Source organism: Salvelinus alpinus, chromosome 33 (assembly GCF_045679555.1).
Source record: "Salvelinus alpinus chromosome 33, SLU_Salpinus.1, whole genome shotgun sequence".
Taxonomy (NCBI): Eukaryota; Metazoa; Chordata; class Actinopteri; order Salmoniformes; family Salmonidae; genus Salvelinus; species Salvelinus alpinus.
The window spans coordinates 13,185,509-13,208,162 of record NC_092118.1 but is presented as its reverse complement, the minus strand read 5'-3'; the positions used below and the strand labels follow the sequence as shown (position 1 = coordinate 13,208,162).

Here is a 22,654-nt window from a genome sequence, read left to right as displayed (position 1 = left end):
GTGTGTGTTTGTGTGTGTGTGTGTGTGTGTTACTGTGCAGTAATCACTGATTTGACTTTAGACATCCAAGTGAAGGAGGGGCCAGCAATACAGAAGGCTGATTGCTTTACCAGCATTGTCAATAATAAGTCCTGTCCTTACCGTGCCAGCAATGAGCATTAATAGTTTGGTTCACCTCTAGACATCATTTGGCAAAAATGACTGTCACAAATGAACAAGTACCCCCCCCCCCCCACCCCCCTTCTCATTTGTTCCTCTCTGTGTGTAATCAATGTGTATACATTTGAATACTAGGAGCCCATCTCTCTCACCATTCTTATAGGTATGACCTCACCAAGATGAGGCCAAGGTCACAGGAGCCCCAGATCTCTCATTATGAGATGTGGCAGGGGGCTGGATGCTCGGATTGACTCAGATAGGATCCTGCTGCGTCTCAGTCCGGTCCACTCTCATTGCACACACACACACACACACACACACACACACACACACACACACACACACACACACACACACACACACACACACACACACACACACACACACACACACACACACACAGTGTCAATGAGCGACTGGGAGACAGGGAGGAGTAATATGATGATATGACTTGAGGAGGAGGAGCTGACATCTCTGTACTTATCTGAGGTGGAAGGGTCTGCTTGTCCAACAGGAGTAATCAGACGGAGTTGTGGCAATCCCTCCCCCTCCCACTGGGGCACGTGTAGGGACAGGGGTGTAGTCCGAGCCAACCCCAGGTAGACGGAGAGAGAGGGGTGGGGTTTGCCCAGATAACCCCTTAGCACCAGGATTAGGGAGAAGAGGGTTAAATCCCGTCGGAGCTAAACCCCTTGTACCTTGTCCAGAAATCTGGGTTCAGCTCTCTAGAGCCATACCTCTGTCAGCACTGGTGAGATTTAACCCTGATGCTGGAGGCTATCAGACTAAGAGATTGCATGTATTAGGTACTAGAACTCCAGATGTGACTCTTCCTACTCGCATGTTAACATACCATCTATCATGTTGCCTAGTCACTTTACCCCTAATATATGTACATAGCTACCTCAATTACCGTGTACCCCTGCACACCGACTCGGTACTGGTACTCCTGTATATAGCCAAGTTATTTTTATTCGTTATTCAATTTGTATTTCTTCTTCGTGTCACTATTTCAATATTTGTTGTCTTTAATTCTGCGTTGTTTGAAAAAGACCCGTAAGTCAGCATTCCACTGTTGGTCTACACCTTGTTGTGTACGTGACACGAAACATTTGATTTGGAGTGCGTCTTGTTTCTTCACTGGAGTGTGTACTCTGAGGCTCTTTCTAAGCCAGTAACACCCGTGGTTTTAAAACTCTAGGGTTGCTTGGCTCAGCTTCTTTGGAAGCAAGTGAAGTGGCCCGCTCAGAGTCGGGGATCAGCTTTTTCCAAATGTTCTTCCTCGGCTAAAAATAGCCTGATGTTTATCAGAGGTTACTCACTCACAGCCTCACGCTCACTATACACATACTGTACACTACACACACACACACTGCGTAGGCCTCTGAAACGGCTCTCCTTAATATCTTTATTTGGACTAGGGCAGGAGTGTGTATATTACCTCCAGGTTACTGCTGTCTGTTGGAGTGAATATTAAACAGACCTCAGTGGGCAGTCTGTTTGGTGGTCTGCCTGGCTTGTCGGTCTGCAGTATACATTACGTTGACTGACCGTTTTCCCGAGTGTTTCCCCAACCTCTGTATTGTGATCTCTTTCAGGCGCCACCAGAGACATTGGATCAGCTCTTACCAGGATGTGCATGCGGCATCGCAGCATCGAGGCCAAACTGCGCCATTTCACCAAGTAAGTCCCGCCCTCTTACACAGGCATCCTCCTATAGGCCTAGCGCTGTCCCTGCTATCACTCCGTTAGTGGGGATTGGTCCCATGAACTGTCAGTCACTGCTCTGTGTAAACCGTATCTTTGACGATGGCAGCCAACAGTAATGAGTAGTAGCTGTCATCCCATCCATGTTCTTTGGCTGACCTTCTGAAAGTCTGTGGTAAGCTTTGGACAAACTGTGACCCTTGTTTTTCGTTCAGAAGCTACAACAGTATGGAAATGAGAATAGGTGGCAGGTCTAAATGTACATTTAGGTTATTTAGCAGACACTCTTATCCAGAGAGACTTACAGGAGCAATTAGGGTTGTGCCTTGCTCAAGGGCACATCGGCAGATTTTTCATCTAGTCGGCTCTGTGATTCGAATCAACGACCTTTTGGTGACTGGCGCAACACTCTTAACCGCTAGGCTACCTGCCGCCCAGACTCTCCATGGTAGGAGAGTGAATTGTGAGTGAGCTACCAGTCATGGGTTTTCCATGCAAGTCTATCCCAGTGTTTGGGTCGGGTCTGTGGTAATGTGGAAATAGCAGTGCAGAACACTTGTGCATGTGTGATTTAGACACAAGATCACCTCAGACTGGTTATTCTACACACTATCTATACTGGAACACTCTCTCCCTAAACTGTGTGATGCAGACAGGAGACGGAGGGAGGAGAAAACAGAATGTGAGGACTAAAACCCTCCATCTCCCCATCCTCCATCTTCCCTCCCCTCTCCCCAAATCCCAAGCACCTCATTATAGGACGTCTGTAGACTATTCTCTCAGACACGTAGACTAAATGAATGGAACCACCAGCAGCAGCCTACTCTGTTCTAGAAATCTCAAAGAAAGGAAATCTCAAAGAAAGGAATCCATTCTATTTAGTCTGCGGTCTCGAATGATTTTTCCAAATCAGAAGCTATTACCATGATGATGATGATGATGGTGGTGGTGTCTGTGGTGATGATGGTGAGGATGGTGGTGTCTTGTTGGGGGTGTTTACATTCCTAACAAAGCATTTCTGGGAGCAAAAGTTTCCTCACCCTGCGGTGGCACATCAAAACCGGTCTCCTAACCCGTCTACTTTGCGCCACACTATAATCAGGGCTGAAGTACACATCAGCACTGTGCTGTCAGTCTGTGATTGGTCGACCTGGGAGGCTGCAGTCTCCAGACTCCACCATGGGACTCCCAGCTCATCCTGGAGTGACGGGGGTGTGCAGATGTGTCACATACCAGAAATAGTGAAGTGGGACGAGCCACGAAGGAGAATTATATAACCGCTTTCCCTTTCTAAAGATCTTATGGTTTCATAAGAAAACATATCATTTTTAGAATTCATCAATGCAAAGACTCATTTTGTCCACGTGTTCCATATGATGTGTGCCAGATGAAGCCACATTGTTACATTTAAATGGATAAGAAAATCACGATAGCCTCCCGAGTGGCGCAGCGGTCTAAGGCAGCGACTCGACCTTCGCCTCATCCCGAGCCCGTTAGGGAGATGCAGCCATGAGACAAGATCGTAATTGGATCACAATTGGATATCACGAAATTGGGGCGAAAAAGCGGGTAAAAATACAACAACAAAAAAAGAATACAAGTAAATCGTTATTATAACCATTAATTAACACACCCACTGTACCTCGCTCTTACTCTTTCCCTCTGTCCTCCCAGTGCCCTGATGGAGAGCTTGATCACTCCTCTCCAGGACAGGATTGAGGATTGGAAGAAGACAGCCAACCAGCTGGACAAGGACCATGCCAAAGGTGAATAATAATATTATTGGATTGGATTTATATAGCGCCTTTCTACCAAAGTGCTTTAAATAGTAAGGGTGAACCTCACCTCATCCACCACCAACGTGTGGCACCCACCTGGGTGATGCACGGCAACCGTTGTTGTGCCAGAGCGCTCACTGCACATCAGCGAGCATGGTGGAGAGGTGAGGAGTGATATGGCAAGTGGGGATGACTAGGTGGCCATGATGAAAACATCATGATGGAGGTGTGGGACACAGGCAGGGTACCTCTGGCCAATCATATTCCCCTCTGTCTCCGGTGTCCAAAATGGATGACATTCTGTCCCCTCTCTCTCCTCCAGAGTACAAGAGATCTCGTCATGAGATCAAGAAGAAGTCCTCAGACACCATGAAACTGCAGAAGAAGGCCCGGAAAGGTAGGCCGCTCTTCTTCTCTCTCTCTGACTGACAGCTAGCATGGCTGAACACACACTGCCCTCTCCGGCGATCGAGCGCTCTAAAATCCCAGCAGGTTGTGCATTTTGTTTGGGCTCTATAACTATAGGTTAACCCGGACATTCTCTGTTATGTAGCGGTCTCAGCTGCGTCTTCCCTTCAGCATGATATTACAGTAGCACTAGTAGTAGTGCTGAAAATGTCAAGGTCAAATCCTCAAGGTGAGATCCTTTGCCAAGGCATTCTGACTATATCAATGTTTAGTTTTTTTAAGCGTTTGACATAGCTGACGTTTGTGTTTGTAGATTGTTGACGATTACAGTTTGGTCTTTAAAAGGGCCATCGCCTCATCACTACAGAGAGGGGGTGAAATGAGGGAAGCCGCAGTGAGGGAGAACATAGCTCCACTCCATGTTAGTGAAGACCGAGGTTGTAGAGCAACACTCTCCCCTGGTGGTCAGGATGATAATGACAGGCCTTCCCTCATTCGCGATAAAACAGTTCACTCTGATCCAGCAGCCAATAAATACTGTTGTCTATTTAAGGCTGTTTCTAGACAGTTGCCAGGCAGATGCAAGAATCTAAAATGATGAACTGAGGTGTATTTCATCTGAAAACCGGTGGACATTGATGTTTGGGTGGAATTGATTTTGATTTTACTGCAACAGTGTTTTTGCTCTAACCGTGCGCACTTTGGCCGTGAACTGAGCTGTGATGGCTTCCTTGTACTAACGCTAACGATGAGCTCAACGATCTCTGCTCTCTCTCCTTTACCCCTGTCACCCCTCTGACCCCCTATATGTCCCCCAAATCCTCCTCTCAACCACCTTTGTTGTCCCTTCCTTTCTCTCCCCTCTCTCTGTCTGTGGTTGATTTCCGTTTTGTAGAAATCCAGGGTAAGTATGTTGATCCCGTCCCACAACACTGCTATGCTATGCTACAGCTTCTTCTTTACATGTATTCTGTGTAGGGGGATTTCCCATGACCAAAACATTACTATTGGGAGACAGTAAATAGCTACGTGATTTACATCACTATAATGCATTTGGCCTGATACACTCATCTTCAGCTAGTTAGGCCTACTAGCTGTAACCATTAAACATCTTCTTTCTGAGCCCTCTGGAAAGCTGTCCTGGGACCCCTGTGACTCCTGCATGGCTTGTTGTTCTAAAGCTCTTTCTGCTTTCTGCTCACAGCACTGGTTGCTGTTGACTAAGACCCCCCCCCCCCCCCCCCCTCGCTTCTCTACCATGGCCATCTCTGACACTACTCCCCGCTGCATGACTTAACATTACAAGACATTTTGAAGACATACTTTCATTCGTTCATTTTTTTCATTATTTGGTTTAACTTCTGTAGATGTCAGTCTGTTTAGTGTCTGTATGCATTTCTGTTTATCTCATGTAGATACCGTACCAGTGTAGTATTTGTAGATCATTCTGTCCTGTGTCCATGGTGTCTGTTATTGGCTTGGGGGACCGAGAAGGGAGGGATGAGAGGAGGGGAGGGGTGACATTTGTCCCTTCAAGCCCAGACACACCACACATTTTCTAATCTTTTCTTTCTCTCCTTCTCCTCTCTCTTGTGTGTCACACTTTGGTTTTTCATTGTGACCTCTCTGTTACCCTCTTCTCCTCCCTTTGTCCTTCTACCATCCCCTGTCCTCTTCCTCGTCCCGCTCCCTGCATTCTCTCTCCATTCCCAATCCCCCCACTCCCTGTATACTATGCCCCTGCCCTCTGTTTCCCTTTCCCTGCTCCTTGTTCCTGGCCCCTGTGCTCTTCCTCCTGGCTTCCCAGGCCGAGGGGACCTTCAGCCCCAGCTGGATAGTGCCATGCATGATGTGAATGACATGTACCTGCTGATGGAGGAGACAGAGAAGCAGGCGGTGCGCCGAGCTCTGGTGGAGGAGAGGGGACGCTTCTGCACCTTCATCGGCTTCCTGCAGCCTGTTGTGGTAAGACTGGAGGAGGGGAGGCAGGGGCTGTATGGGGAGGGGAAACACCAGGGACCTGGGGTGAGACATGGGGCCAATCCCTAGTCATCCCTACGCTTTCTGCACTTGTGGAGATCTGAGAGGTTTTGATTGGTGTAAGCAATATGGTAAAACTTCCATCAAGCCTATCAGAGGGTGAGGTGGAGCTATTACCAGGTTGCTCATACCAATCAAATCCTATGAAGTGTTTAGGGGACGATTTGGGATTGGGCCAGAGTGAAGATGAAACCGGAGGAGATGAGACTTGTCAGGGGCTGAAACCTAACTTGGGGGGAGAAAAGTCAATAAGCCACCAGCTAAAATATATTGACATTGCCCTCTAGTGTTGAGTCAAAGCTGAACAGTTGCAGTCATTCACATAAGGCCAGCGCTACTGCCATATATAATAACACTAACTGAAATGAGTCTCGTTGTTTTGATCAGAATGGAGAGATTGCCATGCTGGGAGAGATCACTCACCTCCAGGCCATTATTGATGACCTCACTGTGCTGACCACGGATCCTCACAAACTGCCCCCCGCCAGCGAGCAGGTGCCGACTCTCTCTTCGAAGATATATTTGTATTATTTTTAGTCTAGTATTTTAGTATAATGCACCATCTCTCAGTCCCACTGTCTAGACAGAGGTCATTAAATGCTAGATGGAACAATGCTTGTGTGATAGAGTGAAATGTGCCATAACAATAATAGCATCATAATGTGTACCAGCAAGCAATATGCTATTCATTTATCTGAATGTGATAAACATGTCTGTTTGTACAGAGTTTGATTAGTAATGCCTAGGAATTGCTATAGGGGAACTATGCAGTTTACCAGCTCATGCATTACAACTTAAGCTAATGCTACGTGTCCGTGTGAATCGTTCTCATATTTCCACCCTTTCAGGGGTATAACACTTATATGGTGCTAACTGGTTTGTCCTCGCTCTCTCCCAGGTGATTAAAGACCTGAAGGGTTCAGACTACAGCTGGTCCTACCAGACCCCTCCCTCCTCCCCCAGCAGTTCTGGCTCCAGGAAGAGCAGCATGTGCAGGTACAAAACCAGAGGGAGACAGGACACATGGACTAGAAATACAGACATTTGTATTGACCTGGATTCATTTGATTTGATCAACAAAGGGGGGGGGGGTTCTTTGTTTTGATCCAAGGTGTGTGGATGATATGTTGTACGCTATGTGAGTGTGAACATGCAGTACATCTGACAATAAAAGGGGACAGCGAAAGTGTGTCAGTGAGAGGTGGCGTTCAGATATGTGTCGTGTCTTAGTAAAAGAGGCGCCCCTGCATGTCTGCACATGTCTGTCTCTGAGAGTCTACTGAGCGTCTGTCTGCTGGTCCATGTGTCTGTTGTGTCCTCTGTCCCACAGAGTTTAATCACAGATGGCGCCATATGGCTTGCAACACTCAGAGCACTAAAAAAAAGTATTTTTTTCTCTTAGTGGTGAAAATGACGACTTTATTTCAACTTAAAACAGACTTGTTTGATGATAACGAATAGCACGTAACATTTATGTTAGAATGTTATTTGAGTGTTTTTCAAAATAATCCCAGTTTCCATGTGTGAAGTAGGACACTTGTTAGGTCTGAAGTGGTGTCTTCTATTCTGAAGAAGTATCTCTCAGGCTTGTCACGGTAGTGCTCTGATGTGTCGCTTGTGTCACTGTCTGGGAGGCCATGTCTTTGGGCATGCCAGCAACCCTGCCCTGTACCCTGTGTGTCTAATCTACCCAACCCATGCTTGGTTCTCACACGGTCTTAACTTGTCTTTTCCATGTTTCCTCCTCCTCTCCCTTCCCAACCCTCTACTTCTGACCCCCCCCTCAACATGTCTATCCCCATCCCTGCATGTGTGTGTGTCTCCCAATCTCTCCACTCTGCATTCACACTTACCCTTGGTGTTCTGTGTGTTTGGCCTCTTCTCTATTTCCTGTGGTATGATCACTTCCTATTCCTCTGTATTTGCACGGCCTCTTTCTCTTCCTGTGTGTTTGGCTTCTCCACTCTGTGCTTCCTTCACCCGTATTCTGGTTGGGTTCCCCTATTTCACTGCTGCTGTTCTCTACATTCAACTCCAACTTGGAAATGTCCTCATCTTAACCTCTGACCATCATATAAACTACCCGTCTCTCTCATTTGAACTCTACCCATCATATAAACCACCCGTCTCTCTCATATGAACTCTACCAATCATATGAACTACCCGTCTCTCTTATTTGAACTCTACCCATCATATAAACTACCCATCAAAAAACTACCCGTCTTTCTCATATGAACTCCACACATCATATAAACCACCCGTCTCTCTCATTTGAACTCTACCCATCATATAAACGACCCGTCTTTCTCATATGAACTCCACACATCATATAAACTACCCGTCTCTCTCATTTGAACTCTACCCATCATATAAACGACCCGTCTTTCTCATATGAACTCCACACATCATATAAACTACCCGTCTCGCTCATATGAACTCTACCCATTGCTTGCTCTGCTCCTCTGGCCGATACTTCACCGTACCTCGCTACCATCAATCCCCCTCCTTTTCCCCTTTCCATCTCACTTCATCACGCTCTCCCCAAATCCATCTCTACACACCATCATTCAATTTCCTACCTTCTCCACCTCTTGCTTCATAAATGTGGTTTATATGATATCCCCCTACCTTAAACACTTCCCTTCACCCTGCCTGACCCTCTTCCCTGCCCCCTCACCACCCTCTCACCCTGGCTCCAACCCCCTGCAGCAGTGTGAACAGTGCCCACAGTAGTGCCTCCCGCTCCTCCGGAGGCTCTCAGACTCACTCACCCAGTTCGTCCTATCGCTACCGCAGCCTGGCCCAGCCGCCACCAGGGAACGCTCACCGCCTCAGCAGCGTCTCCTCCCACGACTCAGGCTTCATATCACAGGACGCCAACGTCTACTCCAAGCCTCCCTCGCCCATGCCCTCTGACATCACCAGCCAGGTATGACTGCCGTCACAGATGTCGCTGCAGTGCTGAAACGTAGCTCCGCCCTCTACTCTTCTGCCTGACGTCTCTTGGTTTTGCGTTCATTCTCCTTCTTGACTTCTCTTCCTTTCTGCAGAAGTCATCAAGTTCCGCATCCTCAGAGGCATCCGAGACCTGCCAGTCAGTCAGTGAGTGCAGCTCTCCCACAACGGTGAGTACAACAGCTCCCTCGCACTCCTGTCCTAATGGGTGGCTCTCCCGTTTCTTTCAGTCAGTCACACGATTAACTGACTTTGAAAAAGAATGTGAATACACTATAGCCGTGCTCATTCTAGTTGTCTGGGTTTTGCGTACCGTAATGTTGTGCCGTATACGGTGTATGAGAGAAGCTGGTAAAACTGACCAGCAGGATTCTCTCCGTAAGTACGTGAACTTCATCAGCCCAGGTGAACTTTTGGTCATCTGCTCTGTCACCGCTGATCTCTTGTCTTTGCCCTCTTTTCTTCTGCTACTCAGACACGTTGTGTATGTGTGTGTTTGGGAGTGCAGATGCACGTACTTGCGTGCATGCACCTGTGTGTATGCACCTGTGTGTGTGTATATGTATGTACGGTATGACCCAGAGGTCACATCACAAAGGCTCCTCTCATAAGCCTTTGTCGTTGATGGACGCTCTCACGATCACGATCTTGTCTCTCCGTTCCGCAGTCTGGCTCGTCCTTCGCTACCTTCCGCCCTGCTCTCTCTCACACTGGCTCCATCAGGCCTCTCTCTGTCATACTTCCTGCGTCCCCACCCTATAACTGCTCCCCTGGATCCAACACTACCTCTCCCACATCAAAGGTTCCTTGCTGGAAGGTTTGTTTTCATCTGCACACTTTACTTTGCAATTTTTTGTATTTTTTAAATATCTTTTGGGTTTGTGTTTTAATTTGTGCTTCTTGAGTTAACGCTTATTCACCAGGTTTTTCTTTTCATTTCACCATCTGCTTAACTCATTCATGATTTCATTACTTTGCTCCCTAACCTCTGTGCCTTTTGTGTTGTCGTTGGCCAACAGTCTCACCCCCTGGTTTCAAATCTACTGTGTGGTGATTTGCTAAACTGAGCAGACCCTGGGTGTCACCCATTTCACATTTTCAAGTCTCACAAACTCAAAAGGCTTCAAACCAATAAACCCACTCATCATCTTGGCCCAATACCAAACACTCACACACAATGAGGAACCCCCCCCCCCACACACACACACACTACCCCCACACTGTACCCAGATGAAAGGCGTCAAACTGCTGGATAGTGGACGGGTCTCTCTCATTAGAGAGTTCACTCTGTTGCTTTTCACTGCTTCTTATTAACCACCCCCACCTCTTCAGGATTGGTCCAAGGCAGGTTCTTATGAGCAGCCGTTGGCTGCCACGCTTCAGCGGCGGAAGGAGCCCCTGGATAGGCTGAGGGAGAGCGAGGCATCCCCGGGCTCCCAGGGATATGCTGGTGCTCACCCAGACGATGTCCAGAGGCCCCGAATGACCCCCGCCACCATCGCTGCCAAGGTAACAGAGATTTACCCTCGCAATGGTGTGAATACAAGACACATGCCGCTATAACACAACTGTTGGATTGTAACCCCGAATTGGACTTTGGTGGTTATAGTCTGTCCGTTGTGCTTGGTAGTGATCCCGTGCTCCTACCGTATGATAAGTGTTTTCTAAGGCGATTGATTGCGATACGGTTAGATCCTAGATTGCGATACGGTTCTGGAAACCTGGAACTTAGTTATCATCCTGATCATGTGTTAGTCCACTAGTCACGTGTAGCTCAGTTGGTAGAGCATGAAGCTTTCAGCGGAAGGGTTGTGTGTTCGATTCCCAGGGGGGACCTGTATGAAGAAAAGTACTCTGATGTACGCACTCTCTGTAAGTTGCTCTGGATAAGAGCGTCTGCTAAATGACAATGTGTTGTTGCTTCCTCCCAGCACGGCGAAGAGGTGTCTCCAGCAGCCAGTGACCTGGCCATGGTCCTGACCCGGGGTCTCAGTATGGAGCAGCAGAAGAGCAACAGGGACTCCCTGCAGTACTCTAGTGGCTACAGCACCCAGACCACCACGCCCTCCTGCTCCGAGGACACTATCCCCTCTCAGGGTACCACTCTGACAAGTACACTCCTTCGCTCGTAGAGTAAACACCAATACATACAGAAGTCAGCCTCACTTACATTAACCAACAGAGAATGCACTCACTGTCCTCTCTCAAGGTAACATACATGTACTATACCCACTCACAACTTAAGAGTATACACATCCCTCTATCTCTCTCTCTCCCCCAGGGTCGGATTATGACTGCTACTCTGTGAATGGAGATGCCGAAGGTGAGGCGTCAACTGACTTTGACAAGTCCTCCACCATCCCCCGCCACAGCAACATCGCCCAGAACTACCGCCGTATGATCCAGACCAAGAGGCCGGCCAGCACCGCTGGTCTGCCCAGTGGAGCCCAGGGCGGAGTGCTTGGAGGGGGAGGGGGCATTGGGACCCCTGGGACTGCCACCATCCGCCGAACCCCATCCACCAAGCCGGGTGTGAGGCGCACCCTGTCCAACGCGGGCCCCATCCCCATCCGCCCCCCCATAGTGCCAGTGAAGACACCCACGGTGCCTGATGCTCCTGGGGGGTACCCCGGGCCTCCGGTACGTGTGGGCAGTGAGGAGTGCGTGTTCTACGTGGCGGATGACTCCTCCCCCAACACGTTGGAGTATGTGAAGGCCTCTCCCAAACGTCTGAGCCTGCCCAACACAGCGTGGGGGTCTGGGGGAGCGATGGAGATGAGTGTGTATGTCCAGCAGGCTGCCCAGCACGGCTCTGAGGAGGACCAGATGATAGCCGCTAACCGCCACAGCCTGGTGGAGAAGATAGGAGAGCTGGTGGCCAGTGCCCATGCCCTTGGGGAGGGACAGTTCCCCTTCCCCAACCTTCCTGATGACCCCCCACCTGGCCTGGACCCCCAGCACGACCCCCAGGCCCCCGGGTCAGGCACAGACGTGCTGGTGTCCATCCGCAGGGGTGTGCGGCTCCGCAAGACCGTCTCCAACGACAGGTCAGCGCCCAGGATTTTGTGATGGTCCACAGCGGAGCGGAGGGAGCGCAGCCTGCACCCACCGAGGTGCCCCAACCACTACATGACTCTGTAGTAAAGAAATGAATATGACAACAGAAGATTACAAAAAAATACGTTTTAATTAGAAGTAAATGATAAATAACAATAATAATGCTGATAATGAAAAAGTAAATCGTGAATAATAATGACAGGCTCTAGCCACTATAACTCTATCGTGTCTGGGCGCATGTTTGTTTAATTAGCACCACCATCACCACGGGATCCTCAGACTGTATATAGAGACTCTGTCTGGACTGACTGCCGAGAGAGAGACTGTTTTATAGGGACCTGGACTTCCAGCCACCCTCTCCACCTCCTCCCACAACCCCCCACTCCTCACCCAACCTCTTACCCCCCCATTCTAGAGTAAAACAGAGGGAAGCAGGTGGCAGAGAGACAGATGAAAAGTGGGGTCAGTAGGGGGCTCCATCTCTCCCTTTAGCTCAGGCCACAAGGCTCTGACAATGCACTGTTAGCTTTAAACCATGGCTAACCGCGTAGGTGTGTGTGCGTGTAAGAGGTGGGCAGAGTTCTGCTGTAGGTCAGCTGGTTGTATTTGAGGGTGAGGCTTGTCTCCTCTGTGTCGTTTGTTACCCTCACACTGGGCACACACCGACTAAATCAACGTTGTTTCCACATCATTTGAATGAAATGACGTTGGACTGACGTGGAATTGACGTCTGTGCCCAGTGGACTGTTTTTATTGTGACATTTCATTTCCTGTTACCACTGTATGAGAAACTACAAAATGAAGCCAGGCGTATATATTTTCTAAATCCAGAGAGAACATGTTAATAAGAAATGGAGCAATAAATGTGTTTTATTTTCTGCTTGCGGAGTGGAAGAGAAACAGAAGCTGTTATCTTAGGTTTAGGTTCTCTTTTTTTTTACTTGCAGGCAATCATCAGGCATGCTCAAGTACATATGACAGTGGCTGTCTAACTTTGGCCATTGGCTTTTCTGAAGTCCTTGCCTGATGTGTTAAAAAAAAACAGAAAAATCATTGAAAACTGAAGCACTTTGAAGGTTAATTTCTAGTGTGACCACTAGGAGTCAGTGTGGTCATGCTATGTGATGAGACGAGGGTGCTGGGGGACTGAGACAGTTGGTTGTCATGCGGTGTGCTGAGTGAGTGCCACAGACCAGTGAGTGAAGCAGTTCAATTGGTGAGAGAATAGGAAGATCGAAAAAGGAAGTGATAAAGAAAGGTGGGAAATGGGAACGGAAGGATACGCCATTTGCGGCATGGTTATGTACAATGGGTCCGTGCTGAAAAGGTTGAATTCCAAAAAACTGATTTATAATTTAGATCATAACATTTATGTAAAGAGGGGGATGGTAAGCTGCTGTACTTGTCATCACCTGTTGTGAGTCTCAAACATGAGATCCATAGCTCATGTGAACCATGTGCAGCCTTACTCGGGAGCTGGCTTTGCTAAAGACATTAGAATGAAAGTGACTATAGCCAGGGAGAAACAGTGAGGATAATGTAAGGGGTTGCCAGAAGAAGAAGGGGGGAATTTATGTTTACAGAGTTAGCTGGAAGAGAGTTGCTGCAGCGGAGAGAGATGGAATGAGCATTTCACTGCCTGTTCATACTGTAAGCCCGAGTCGAGAGTCAGACGCACAGGAGGAAGTCAAGACTAGAAACTGTATGAATATATATATAGTAACCTTTCATAAAATTATGTTGCCATATTTTTGCAATAATGTTATGCTGTAGTCTTACTTTTGTCAATGAAAAAAAAAAAGAACAATTTCCAGAGAACAATGAATCACAGTGATATAGGATCTGAGCAGGCAGAGAGCATTATTCTGACCGCTGTGCTGTAGGGTAGTGATGAACTTCATGGATGTCTGCCCAATGCTCCCTAGCAGTGACTGTTGATGTCCTCATCTTGACTACAATGACCATTACAAAATGTATCTCAATGCTTATTTTGTTTAAAAAAATGTTTTATTTTATTTATTTAGCCTAAATAAGAGCACTGTTTTAGAAATGCCTGTGGCTGTTTTAAAGCGAGGATCTGCTTTGAGAAGATGAAACACCTGGTATTGTAGAATATTGCTCATCTGCTGGAGTGCCTGTAGTACTTCCGCAAGGGGCTCTGTAAGAGGGTGTGTGGGTGTGACGCGGCAGGGTGGGGCGGGGCGGCGGAGGAAGGGGAGAGACCAGCAGTCTGGAGGGAGTGGCCCAGGGTGGATGTGACCTCCCCTGGCACAGTGCATTCTCGACCAGAGGATGCTCATCCAGAGAATGTCTGCAAAGCACAGGTCAGAACGATGTATATTTATATATACATATATACATACATATACTGTTTAAGAAGTTGAACACTAATTGTACAGGTCAAATTGCTAGAATCTAAAAAAACGTTTTACTCACATTACTTCACATTACTGAAGAAAAAAAGGCAAATGTCAACTGTGTGACAGCAATATGGGAGTGTGTTTATTAGCCAATTTAACAATACAACTTCTTGTCTAACAAAAAGGTAAACATGTTTACTGTCTTTTTAACTGTGTAGACTTAACTCTGGCAATTATTCTGTTCCAATTTCTTGTCATGCTTGAATTACTCTGCTTCATTCTGATTGTGTGTGATGCTCCTTACCGTTCCCGAGACCCCAACTCTGTAAGCGTCACTTCTGTCAGAGCATTAGAGAAAGACAGGATGTGGCACAGAGACAGACAGAGCCAGTGAGACTGGGCTGTTTGCTAGTGTGTGTTAGACTGAGAGGACCCCTACAGGGGAACTACAGGGATGTCAGTCTTGGTTGTCTCTCTGCCTGGGATGAGGTGACACTCTCCAAGACCCCATGGTGGATGACTAGCAGTCACCTCACTCCCTCACACCCCCACAGCTGGGCTGTCTCTGGGTCTAGACTCTCTTTCCCTCTTTCCTCACTATCACTCGCTTCTCGCCATCCTCCCACTGGGCATAGATGTCAGTTTAACGTCTAGTTTCGATTTACATTTGGTTGAGTTGTCATCCAACAATAATTCAACATTAAATCAACAACAAAAAATGTATGTTAAAAGTTGGGTGCGAAAAAGACGGAATGCCCTTGCGTTGATTACTTTTTGCACATCCAATTAGTTTTCCAAGTTGATTCAACGTCATCGCATAGTTTTTTGGGGGTTGGAATGACGTGGAAACAACGTTGATTTAACCAGATTTTGCCCAGTGGGCTACCTCCACTTGTACTCTCAATAAATGAACTTGTTTCTTTTCAACCTCTTATCCACCCATCCACCACAACCCCAACTCATACTAGCAGCTCACTCCATAGCTTGCCTCAGCCTCAGCATCAGCTCTTAAGCCAGAGCCAAGCCCAAACTCCCAACAGGACTTTGAGTGAAACACTTTCCCGCTGGGGCTAATGCAAGGACAGGGAATAACTGTGTCATCACAATAAAATGCTGGTTTCACATGAGAAGAACAACACTTCCATGAGAACGTGATATGATGTCTCATGCTGGCTGGATTATAGCTAATGAAATCATTTAAGTTAAACCTTAACTTCCCTCTAAGTGAGTGTTAATTTGCGATAAGTGCCCATGTGACTTCTCTCTCTCAAATGGGGTGAGTTGTTTGTGTATCCTGCTGCGCTTGCCATGGGTGGTGTGTCCATAGTGTTAGCGCTGTCGCGAGGGGAATGGAGCAAATGGGTTGATGGGAGTGTTTTAGCATAATACACTTTTCTCTTCATGTTGAGTGAGGTTTGCACAGTGCTGTGTAGAGACGTATTTTTCACTTCCGTGTCTCTGCAATACAGCCACGGTCGCAAGTTACACTTATTTAAATAGCTTTTTGAATACTTATGCAGATCACTTTCACAATTTCAATAATAGAGAAAATGTGCTTTCATTGCCTTGTGAGTTTCACTGTGTGTGATTTAATACTCCCCCCGCTAAGCTATATAGAAATAACAATGGAACTCATTCATAATGTGGGATACTGGATATGTAACAGGAGTCTATAGGTCTCATTGGGTCTCCATGATGCATTGCCTAACACAGATCAACCTGTCCTCCCCCTCTTAATCCTGGATAAGAGCTTGGTTAATCAGCCTTATTACTGTAAGAACATTAGAAAGTGGATGACTGTCAGGAAATCCTCTGGACTATAGTCATTCTGGCCAACATAGACCGTAACACTGTATGCCTTTATAGTCTCGGCTGGTGTTAGTGTCCGACCAGTACACACAGCCGTACTGTGACCTTGCAAATCACTTTATGCCGTTGTAAGGTAGCCAAACAGCCCAAGCCCCTCTTCCTTTAACTAGCTTATAATTCATATGTTCAAGCATATGTCAGGGCAAAGATTGAATCAAGCTGGGTAGCTGTGGGGTGTAGGTCATGTATGGAGGTTATACTGTACGTGGTCTAGGAGTAGTTTGTTTACATTGTCTACAGGTGTTGCGTTGGTGTGTCTTCGTGCTCATGAAGTCTACCCTGACGTATGTTGAGGATCTCTGACACTGATGGAGAAACATAGACTCTGCCTCGACACAAGGTGGCTACACGCCCACTCGCCCACCCACACACAGCCTGTCCCCGTCTATTTAAAAAGACCAACAAAGTCACCCCACAACGATGTCACCATCCGTTAACTCAATGCTGTCAGCTCCTGAGATGTAGTCAGGCAGGGAGGAGGTGACTCGCGTTTCCAGGTGCCATGGTAACAGAACTGAATGTCTTATCACTTGTGGATTCTCACTCTCTCTTCCTCTTCCCAAAGCCCAATCCAATATTAAAGCTAAACCAATGCATCTATGAACTTGACCCTTGCCACAGTTTTTATGAAGTCATTATTTTCATTACGGTATTGTGAAGAGATATGTGTGCATATGTACAAAACCCCCTCCAATGGAGTCACGTAACGCTACATGCTTTCTGTCTTCTAATTTCTCTCTTTAATTTATTGTGCCCTTTTCTCCAAGGCTGTTTTGCCTCTTTTGCTGATGACAAGTTTTTCTTTTTGTAATATTAATCCTTTTAATTTTGTTAACTTTAGTCACTGCTAATGTAACAAAACGCACTGTGATGATTCCAGTATTAATAAAATATGTACTTAAACTGTGCGCGAGTTTGAGAGACGAGTCCTTCATTTGTCATTTAAAAATGTGTTTTAGCGGAATAAACAGCTCTCACTGTTAAACTAGAGGTTGAGAGTCGATAGGTAGAGCCAAGCCTTTGTTCCGTGTTTGGTCGACAGGGGGCGCCAGAGATCTGCTAGGACTAACACTGAGGATGCTTTAGAATTCAGCAAGACAGATTCTGATTCCAGGAGTGGGATGTCTGTCGGTAGCGCCAATTGATGCGTGTATCTCACCCAAAACTTCAATTAAGTTCAGCAGTGTGCCAACACGATGCTCAGTGTAGCTTGAAATAACAGAATGACCAGAGGGACAGAATACTGAAGTGTTGGTCTGTCTGGTCTATATGTCACCCCGGTGTTACTGCTAGGAGATCATGTAGAAGCTCATCCTGGACTCCACACAACGAGTTCGTGACGTCAGTACATGGAAAAACCAGTCTGTCTTCATTAAACCACTGACAGAACAAGGACGAATCCCCTTTACTTAATGTCATCTCCCTAGCCACCATTTAAACCACACAAAGGAAACTTTAATTAAAAATAAGTGGAGCACAATTAAGCTGAGAACGCCTGACTTTGAAACTCATGGGGACTTGGGGGCCTCCGCCTGAGTGAGACTGTATGGGTAAGGCAGGGGGTTTCATTTCCGCTGTTCTTTGCTTCCCATTTTGTTGAAACTAATTAAATGTTTAAAGGTACAAGTTGAGCTCCACTAATAGCAAGCTGGTGGAGGAGATATTGAATGAGGTATTTCGTTGTTGTAGTTGAAGACCATGAGAGGGGTAGTAATTGTGGGGTATAGGGTGGGATGCTTTGTCAAAAAATAAATATATTTTACAACTACATTCAAAGTTCGTGATAACAGGCTTTTTACCAGACTTCAAACTTATGTCTAGCCTACTACAAGTTCACAACTTGAGGAACTTAGAACAATTCAGAGTTGTGAAACCAATGCTGCATGCATATCAGTAATACAGCCCACACCTTGCAAGTTGATGTCTTTCATAACCAAACCTGATCAAGCGAGACACTTTGTTTACTTCTTTTTTAAATCTTCTGTGGTCTCATTCATAAAAGAAAATCTTACATTTATACTTGAACTTTGTCGTAAGATCATTTGACAGTGTGCTTACATTCGATTCTTAAAAGATACTGAGCATAAACTATCTTGCTTACGCAGTTTCTAAGAAGCCATTTGTAATTTACGCACCTGTGATCTATAAATCTCAAATTAATTTACTATTGATAGCACCTGAACGTGCCTTATAATCAGCGATTTCCCCTTATAGAATGCTAGCACAAATGAGGATTTAGTCAGGAATAGCCATGGACCAAAAGAGAAAGCTAACTTTTTGGAGACGATCACGGCGGTGGTAGAGGAGATTGGAGACTGGCAACCCGTATTATTCGGCGGACTTAATAGTGGGTTGACGAAGCCAAACGGGTATCTTGGGAGTGTGTCGCCGCTGCAGTGAACGAGGTGGGGCAGCAAGACAGAACTGTGGCTGATGTGAAAGAGAAATGGTCTGACCTTAAACTGCAAGAGGAAAAAAATAATAGCCATACATAACCTCAGCATTAAGGCAACGGGAGGGGGGCCTGGCACGCCGGAGCTCTCCCAAATGGACCAGCGCATCTGGGCATTCATTGTTTAAAGCGCATACACTGGTCCATGTCCCGACGGCGACAGTAAATGTTTAAAAAAAAAAGTTGTTTCTTCTATTTGAACTTTTCTGCTTTATTTTTCATATGGTTTAATCCCAACTTTTACATCGTTTAGCAGTAACATCGGAAACGGTGAAGTCGGCACCCGAAACCCCCACGACTGCGTCTGTAATGTCTGCTTCCAACTCTCAAACATGTAGATCCCCAGAACGCAGCTCACTTCCCAGATCCCGATCACCTGAATTCGGATCACCTGTTCACACACCTGTATGTCATTATCACACAATATTTAGTTCACTTCTTTGCACCCCACAATTGTGAGGTTTTGTTTTGTGACACACTTCTATTCGGAGCTCTGTTTTTCTAAAGCCTCCCGAGTATGACACCTTTTGCCTATTCCCTGCCTGTACTTTCGGATTTCCTGTTATCAACCTGTTGCCTGATCTCCCAGACGATGTTACTAGCCTTTTCCCTGCCTGTACTGTTGCCTTTTTTGGACCCCCTTTGTATGGCCTTCTGCCTGCCCCTGGACCCAGCTACCTGCCGCCTCCTGTGGTCCTTTACAAAAACACCCGCTGCGCCCTGCGCTTGAAACCAGCTGTCTCCCATCGTGTTCATTACAGCATCACTGGATCACGGTAAGTAATTAATAGAATGTTTAACTTTGGTTGTCAGTAACTTATATACAAGACATACACTGATTTATTTTAATTCACATAGAAACGGGGGGAGCTGCTTAGCAGCTCGTGCGCCGGTTGAGGGTGGCCCCTCCACCAAGGGAAGCTGCGTTGCCACACTCCACCCAGGGATTAAGTGCATGAGGCTCCCAAGCCTTTTAAAATGATAAACTTGGATTACCTAACACAACGTGCCATTGGACCACAGGAGTGATGGTTGCTGATAATGGGCCTCTGTACGCCTATGTAGATATTCCATTACAAATCTGCCGTTTCCAGCTACAGCAGTCATTTACAACATTAACAATGTCTACACTGTATTTCTGATCAATTTGATGTTATTTTAATGGACAAAAAAAAAGATTTTCTTTAAAAAACCAGGACATTTCTAAGTGACCCCAAACTTTTGAACGGTAGTGTACTGTACATGTTCATGTACAGACGGTGCGCGTAAGGCAATATGCGCGCAGTCAACTTCACCTATGACCCCTGGGAAATTAAATGAGTGGACAAACTCGGCTTTGACGTGCCTGTTCGTCAGCTGTAAATGGGAAACGAATGTATCTCGTGCTACGTGCACAATACGCTGTAAATGGGAAACTAATTTATCTCGTGGACAATACTTGTAGAATCGTCTCGATCACTTGTGGCAGGATGCGGCTGAATGATATACCTGATTACAACGTGTCTTCCTTTCCAGATTAGGTGCTACATCTGCGCACAAATCTAAAATAACATTTCTTTGGAGACGATAACGATTTATAAGCCCTGGATCATCACGCGCAAAAACGTAATTCCGGTCTCTGAAAACTCTCCCTTCACAAAGCACGGTTTTCCATGTCTTCCAATAACACAAGAACAGCCATGGATATTTTTTTTTCTAATTTGACACACTATTTATAGAACATCGCATTCCGTTTAATTCAATAACACTTTTCGTCTGCCAATTAATTCCTAACAAATTGTTCATAAAGCTAATGCATAGTTCATAACAGGCTTGAACACAGATGCGTCCCAAACTGCAATACCCCTACATAGCCAGCAGGAAAATAATTTATGTCAAGTCTAGACTTGATCATTTCCACGTCAAAGTAAGGTTTAATAAATAACTACTTATACGTGGTTTTCTGCGTAAGTCATACTTAAAATCAAAATCGCTCACAAGTCTGTTTTTATAAATGAGGCCCCTGGTGTTATTCCGATTAACTTAATTCATATGCTACATTGCCAACTGGGAGGTTATCTACATTGAGAATTACTGTTTTATTTTATTTTTATTTTTTTTTAAACTTCAACTGATAGTGTTCCTACTTTGGATCAATGTCTCATAAGTGCAGAGCAGTAACATCAGTTTCTTGAGATAATAGTTCAGATGTCTCATAGGCATACGCATACCTAACCTCTCCACACAGTTGCTACATATATATGTCTCTGAGCTCCAGACAGACATTAAAAAGATCATAAACCAGATATAGCATCTCTTCATAACAATACAGTATCTCTTCATAATAACACCCTGCCCTACAGGCGGCTCTGGCTATGGAATGATAAGAGGCATAATTAAACTCCCAGTTTCTCTTAAATAGCAGTTGGCTCTCAAAGCTGTCTAAGTTGTTGTCAGTTCTTTCAGTGCCTGCCTGTCTCTCTGATGTAGAAGGCAGTTTTATCTGTATGGTATGTCTCTCACATTGTCCATAAACAATTTATTTCAGCCTATTTGAGACACACACACACAGACACTTTTATCATCCTGACAAAATGAATAACTGGCCCAGCCACAAGGCCACAGAATGACATGGTGCATTGGGACTTATTATAATGGTTCAGGATAAATTCATGTTCAAATGTATACATTATTGAAGAAGAAAATATAGAGAAAGCAAGGTTGAGAGATGAAAGGGAACCTTGAGTGTGGAAATCGGAAATGATGACAGAAATGTCAGGCACTTTTCTGTTTGTCACAACACAGTTGTCATGCTAGCAGAGATTGGTGGCTGTTTGCCCTGCAAGTCTTTAAAATATTAATACAAAACAATGGAATATATTGGCTCACTGTGAAACTAGCAATACGCCTTATCTTACTGAAAGTCTAAAAGAGAAGACGGGGGGGATAGGAAGAAGAAATGGTGTGTACTGTGCACAGGTTGTGCATCACAGGGAGAGTGAATGAATTATATAGGGACGGCATGAAGGCTAGTAAATGAAAGGTAGAGCGGTTTAGATACGGATGGAAGTAGAGATGAAGAGAAAGGTTGTGTTCAGTCAGACAGTTGAGGAAGCCCCCAGTGCTAAGCTACGGCTGCCAGTCTGAAGACAGAGAGATGAGTACGCTGACATCCCATCATCACCTTCCTCTCTCTGCTCTGCTGGCTGCAGCTGCCGTGAGGCTCGGAATGGAAAAAAACAGTTTTGATTCTTTTGGAAATCTATAAGAGGAATATACCGTAACGTCTGCCCTCCTCGCTGGATATAGTTCACACTATAACCCAGCCCCTCTATCAGGGTTTGACTAGCTTGTCACTTTGTTATTTTGTGGTCCACAATAATATCCTTTTGCTCTGTGTTTGGTGGACATCTCTTTTTCAAGTTGCTCTCTGTGCGTGTGTGACTCTGACCTCTTGTCACACCGTCTTATCGAGAGTATTGCCTTGGAAGGAAGTCATTGTCAGCTGGTCAGATCTCTCAGGTGTGACTTGCCACCACCTCAGGACTGAGCAGTCAAAACATCTCTTCTCACCTCTCCCTTTTGTCCACAGGCAATACACTCATGTTCAACCTTATCCTCCCTTTCTCGCCTTGCTACACAATTCCTTCCATCCTTATCCACATCTGTCGCTCTCGCTCTCTGTCTCTGTATCTATCTCACTCTCTTTCTTTGCCGTCTCGCTTCCTTTCATTCCGTCTTGTTTCCAGTGTCTTTTTTCTCTTTACCCTCCCTTCATCAGTTCCAGTATACACGGTTTCATGTGCATCTCTCTTGTTTCCAGATAAACAGCTTGGCTGGTCTGACTGCTAGCACAGCGGCCCACAGCAGCTTGCCTCTAATTAATTGCA

At 46.0% G+C, this 22,654-nt stretch overlaps 1 protein-coding gene across 7 annotated transcripts in view; it reads left to right on the top strand.

The window, feature by feature from the left end:
* Positions 1-17,241, top strand: part of LOC139563274 (protein MTSS 2-like) — a 73,804-nt gene extending 56,563 nt beyond the window's left edge. Inside the window, exons 4-15 of one of the 7 annotated variants that reach the window (XM_071381812.1) lie at positions 1,758-1,842; positions 3,541-3,632; positions 3,967-4,041; positions 5,860-6,017; positions 6,480-6,587; positions 6,991-7,088; positions 8,889-9,021; positions 9,143-9,217; positions 9,715-9,864; positions 10,380-10,556; positions 10,979-11,159; positions 11,329-17,241. In XM_071381812.1, coding sequence (XP_071237913.1) covers positions 1,758-1,842; positions 3,541-3,632; positions 3,967-4,041; positions 5,860-6,017; positions 6,480-6,587; positions 6,991-7,088; positions 8,889-9,021; positions 9,143-9,217; positions 9,715-9,864; positions 10,380-10,556; positions 10,979-11,159; positions 11,329-12,116 — 2,120 coding nt within the window. In that variant the 3' untranslated portion in view covers positions 12,117-17,241. Of the gene's footprint in view, positions 1-1,757; positions 1,843-3,540; positions 3,633-3,966; positions 4,042-5,859; positions 6,018-6,479; positions 6,588-6,990; positions 7,089-8,801; positions 9,022-9,142; positions 9,218-9,714; positions 9,865-10,379; positions 10,557-10,978; positions 11,160-11,328 lie in introns of all 7 variants that reach the window. The other 6 variants (XM_071381813.1, XM_071381809.1, XM_071381811.1 and 3 more) reach the window with 6 other exon arrangements.
* Positions 17,242-22,654: the final 5,413 nt, after the last annotated feature.